The 5378-nt window shown below is 40.2% G+C and overlaps 1 protein-coding gene across 1 annotated transcript; it reads right to left on the minus strand.

Moving 5' to 3' along the window:
- Nucleotides 1–1413: 1413 nt before the first annotated feature.
- Nucleotides 1414–3419, minus strand: tmem230b (transmembrane protein 230b). The gene is made up of 3 exons (XM_041937620.1): nt 3079–3419; nt 1937–2059; nt 1414–1836 (listed from the first exon to the last, which is right to left on the minus strand). The coding sequence occupies exons 1-3, from the start codon at nt 3172–3174 to the stop codon at nt 1696–1698; spliced, it is 360 nt and encodes a 119-aa protein (XP_041793554.1). The 5' UTR covers nt 3175–3419; the 3' UTR covers nt 1414–1695.
- Nucleotides 3420–5378: the final 1959 nt, after the last annotated feature.

Consider the following 5378-nt stretch of genomic DNA (forward strand, 5'->3'; position numbering starts at 1 on the left):
TAATGACGAGACAAAAAAAAGATTGGGAGTTTTGTAATTTTCCTGTCAAAGATTGTCATTGTCTTACCTTACCTTAAAACTACTTCTTTTGATGTCCTCCCAGTATGAGCTGGAAGTTGCTGAAAAATTAGCAAATCTATGATCATAGCGTTTTATGAGCTGATGAGGATTTGGTCGTTTGGTGTATTGGGGGACACATAATATTAGCTCTGTCTTGTTTACCATGCAGTTTAAAACAGCCAATCCAGTGCCAAGCACTCTGTATCACCACAAGGGGGCGATACTGCCTATCAGTAAGAGTTAATGGCAGGCTTGTGTATGTGTTTTTTGTGTACTCAGTGTTGACTGTGGACAGAACTGTGGACATACACTGTTAAATTATTAGAATATCCTTATAACTTACCATGTGTCAACAGTCAACCTCTGTTTTTTGCCAGTGATTTTGTATCTAAGTGTGAGTGCTTCCTGAAAGGGTTTGCAGCCTTCAGACATAAAGGTTCTGGGCTGATGTGAAGTGTTTGATCTGGTCTGGCTAATACTAGGTAGCTTGTGGTTGGTGGCTGACTGAGTGGACACACTGGGCAGCAACAGATACAAAGAGAAGACAAGTAACTGTCCTGCAAACATCGATTAAAGCATCTGAAAGGATTATACAAGTGCAACCTTTACTGGCAGTGTGTTTTACCTATGACATTATCCTGCAAAGGAAATGGAGGTGGCAGCCTCGTCTTTCATTAGCGCCCTTTCAAATACTGAAATTGATTAGTTGATGGTGCAGATTAGAGGAAAGGTTTTGAAACAGGTTAACAGAAAGTCAGATCTTAATGGCATGTGCACTTCCTTGTTTGACAATGTTTACTCTCGCAGGCCAGGTGTACCATATGGAGATCAAAGGATTGGAATTAATCACATGAGATCCTCCAAGGAAAAACAACTCTGAACAGCATTAAGAAGAATTAATTGGAAGGGAAGACAAACTGTGTTATACAGAGAACTGATCTTATTGTGCATAAGCCAATAAAAGCCTTTTACTAAATATTGATTATCTGCCAGACCAGACATACATGATGTATGATGCAGGATAAATTAAGAACCTACTGAATACAATTTTAGTTTTGTTTGGTATTAAAACTGTTTGGTTATGAGAATTGGTTCAACTTAAAAAGGTGTCTCAAATGATTCGTCCTGTTTGGGTTCACACTGTAGGTAGCCACATGGTTGATTTACTCTACATACTGTATCATAGGCTAAAATGTGTTCTATTGTCTACCCACTCACTGTAAAATTACTGACAGTGACACAGAGAGACTGTGACGTTTCTCTTAATCAGAGGTTTTCAGTAATCAAATGAGTATAATGTTTATAATGGCAATGTCTTTCTGTGTATAGGTGATCATACTAGCAGAAATAACATTATACAAATAAAAGAGAATCATCAAATTTCAGTTTTAATTTAATTTATCGAGCTAATATAACAAATATACAAATTGAACAATGTCTCATACTGGTTTGGCTTCATAACAGCAGTCTGGCATCAACCCTATGACAATAACGTCAAAATCCTTCCAATGGTAATTAACAGAATCTATTTAACCTTATTTTCTTTGAGTTTATCAGTGCATTTAAATGAACACAAGCAGAATAATATAAGTGTATGTGAGAGCAGAGAGAGTGTGGCTGAAGCTGTGCTGTTTGTCAGTCATCAAAGTCTGGGATATCATCATAGGAATAGCCATGGTAGCCCTTTGATGCATAGTAAGCTATTCGTAGATGGTAAATTCCAGGCAGGAAGACAAGGATCCCTATGATGAGGACAGGCACGGTTCGGTCTGAGTGCTGAAAGAGAAAGAGCATCTCAGTGAGACGTTCATTTTACAGGAGGTAAATATATTGTTCATACTGTGAAATACTGCACGAATTCTGTGCAAGTACTCACAGTGACTCCAAAGTATCCAGCCAGGAGAAGGGCGCCAATGATGATTAACAGAGAGCCGATTAAGAAGAGGACTGTGGCCAGGGCTATGGCTTTGTATGGGACTTTGGGTGGGCTCCTTTTGAACTGCAATGGAGGAGAAATATTTCATTAAAAATTCTTTTCTCTCACACAGCAGGCTTTCTGTGGCAACGCCTGTTTTCCCGCTCATGCACTGACCTGGACAGCAAAATTAGTCTGGCTCATAACATCCCTGAACTTCTTGGAACAGTGAAAGTCTTTGACTGGCTGGGAGATACATTCTATCAAAGGGAGTTGATTGTACAAGCCATAAAACTGTCACATTACTTCAGTATTTGAAGATGTAAATGTGGTTATCGCTGCAAAGAAGCTACAAATTGTAAAACGTGAATGTTTCACACACAGCGTCACCCCGGCAGCAGAGAAAGGTCATTACAATCAGCACTGTTTCAAGATGGACACGCAAGATTAGCATCACCAAGTTAATGCCTGCACCAAATGTGAAATATGGTCACAATCTGCCTTCTGTTCCTGAGTTATGGTGCTGAATAATGGACAGAAAAGTGCTTCTGCAGAACATTAAGATGTCACAGGGAATTGACCTTTGACCTTTTGGATATAAAATGTCATCACTTTATCATTTTATCCTAGGAGACATTTCTGTGACATTTTGTCATAATTATTGTATGAATTCTTAAGTGATGGTCAAATATGTGTTTTGTGTGGCCACAGTGACCTTTGACCACCAAATATTAATCAGTTCATCCTTGAGTCCAAGTGAACATCTGTGCTAAATTTGACGAAATTCCCTTAAGAGCGTTAATGAGATTTCAGGTGGAAAGAAGTGTTTATTCATCAAAACAAAAGACGTATGCCGCGTGTTGCATTGTGGGAAATGTAGTATTTTCCTGGAAGCTTGATCCACACTAGGCACTAAATGTCAGGAAATTTCATCTTCTGCTGTTTCTATTTTGCCTTTTTTGTTTTAAGTGTGTTTCTCACACGTCCTCCAGTATTAAATAGGTGCAACACTAAATCACTGGAGTACCCCATTAGTTCAGTTAAGTCCAATATGCGGGCGTACTGGGCTGATAGTGGGTTACCTCAACATTATACAGTCTTACCTGTAAATCAATGTAGCCATCATCATCGGTGGCTAACCTGGAGTACCTGACTTTGCTGTCAGGAGTGCCGTTGGACAAAATGTTCCGGGCTGGCATCTTCAGTTGCTGAGGAGCTTAACGAACAGTTTGTTTTCAGTGTTTCAATGCAGCTCGGCTACACAAGCGCCAAAGACACGGCAGCCATAATCCGCAACAATCACAAACTGCCAAGTTTATATATATCTATATATATTAGACCAGAACTAATGCAAGGGTGTTTCTATTTCTTAAAACAAGCTCTGAGAGGAGATTACAGCGAGATGTTGTCTGTTTAGTATCCGCTAACACAGAGCTTCCGCATTTTCGCATCGGTCTGTAATGCGCGTGCGCACAACGAAATGTCATCATCGGCTACCGTAGGATGCTCAAACCAACGCGCCACTTCGAGCGTTACAAATGCGTTGCAATACACATATCTTTAAAAGAATTATGAAGAATCAAAAAAGTCAAATCCAAATTATTCTGGAGAATTATATTTCCTACTGCGACTTGCACCGCTCCGTGTCAACCACGAGAGGGCGCCGTCGAGTCTCATTAAAAAGCCCAGGTCACAGTGAGCGTTCATCTCTTTGTGTGGATGTTCATTTCCTGAGGTGTTCTCACAGGTCAGCTTTATAATCACACTGAGTTCTCAGAAGATAAAGTTTCTGTCTAGGCTGCAGTTTTGTTTTGTTTTTTCTACATTCAATTTCGTGTAACAGAAGCTGAGACACACAGACAGTCTTTCTCTGAAGGTTGTTTTGAGGCAGAGATGCAATCTTCTATATCACACACAATATCCATTTCATATCCATGCATGTAAATTTCACAAAACAGAAAATGTGTGTTCACCAGATGAAAACCATGTCCAATTATTCATAAACTACACCAGCCCCTTTTCTACCAAAATGACACATTAATAATCTCTTTGATTTCCATTATCAAATCAAATCAGTTGTTTGTGTACACAATGTTATCTCTGCCAGATATTGTCATCTCTCTGGTCATGCACAGCAATAAGCTGGCCTGCGGATGACTGACCGTGAAATAGACAGAACACACAAAAAATAACATTTGCTGACAATTCTCCTGAAATGAATAATTAAAGTGGTTGTAGGAATATGCTCTTTTTTCCTCTTTCTTTTCAAATTGTGTTTTTCACGTTCCCCTGCTGCTCTGTGGAAAATTGGACTGTCGTGTAGACAAATATAGACTCTCCTGTAGGCAGAAGCCAGATAGCTGCCTAACCCTGAAGCTACACAACAGGATGATTGCGACTGTAGCTTTCTGGCAGAGCCGTGCACGGTGCAGTCAAGGATAAATGTCCACAGGTTGTAAATAATCCAGAAACACACTGCTCCTTTCAAGAGTAGTAATAATAAAGCACTTGCATATACTTATTAGATGTGCTCCCAGCATCAATAATACGCTCTTGTTGCCTGTGAAGTACACGCTGGCAGAGAATGAGTCTCGAGTGATCATAAGAGCGCTCAGTGACCTTGACTGCAAGTCACATTGTTGTAGTTTAAGGCCATAGCGTAGCAGTCAGGGGGTTCATTCTTTTGTCTTTCATATTCCTGTTGTTTTCCACCGTGCTTTGTGCTGCAGTGTGTTGCTGTTCGATTTTCTGATGTATGTTTCCAAATTTATCCAGACCTCTGCAAGACATAATCTCTGCAAATCTGCCATGGATACAGCTGGATTCCACCTTTGTTTTAGGGGGATTAAACAAATGCATTTATTGTTTTACTGGTCACTCAGTTTTGGATATTGCTGTGCACAAACGTGGAGTGCATTTAGCTCCACAGTGTCCTCTTTTCCGGGAGACAACCATCACATAGGCCACCCAAAACAAGTAATTGTGCAGACGTTGTGCATGTGCATGCTGCTATCTTCACTGTACCAGTTACTGGTAACACCAGAGGTAAACTTTGCCCTTTGCTTTGTTAATGATGCCAGTTTCTTTTACTCATATCCCACTGAGATATGATGCGTTGGCTGCACTCATTAGCCAACAGCAGCGCAGCATTACTGGTGCGTATTCCTTCCTATGACGAATACCTCCCTCTTATCTGTCCTGTCTCCTCACTATAGTTCAATACCTATAATCAAGGTCACTGCACAAGCCGCTTACCCTTCCTCGGTCTGAATTTAGAAACACAGTTTTCAATTTGTCTGCGCTTCAGCCTTGAAACAATCTGCAACAGCGGATAAATCTGCAATTATTTTACATTCATAAATTCAAAATGAATGGGCTCAGAACGGAACCACTGATGGAGTAA

Source organism: Chelmon rostratus, chromosome 5 (genome assembly GCF_017976325.1).
Source record: "Chelmon rostratus isolate fCheRos1 chromosome 5, fCheRos1.pri, whole genome shotgun sequence".
Taxonomy (NCBI): Eukaryota; Metazoa; Chordata; class Actinopteri; order Chaetodontiformes; family Chaetodontidae; genus Chelmon; species Chelmon rostratus.

Excerpts from the sequence above, each read along its gene's own strand:
- tmem230b (XM_041937620.1), bottom strand. The coding sequence starts at position 3,174 with ATGCCAGCCCGGAACATTTTGTCCAACGGCACTCCTGACAGCAAAGTC. Across the intron at positions 2,060-3,078 it reads ATGGCTACATTGATTTACAG|TTCAAAAGGAGCCCACCCAA; the intron begins GTAAGACTGTAT and ends CCTCCATTGCAG. Across the intron at positions 1,837-1,936 it reads CTGGATACTTTGGAGTCACT|CACTCAGACCGAACCGTGCC; the intron begins GTGAGTACTTGC and ends TTTCTCTTTCAG.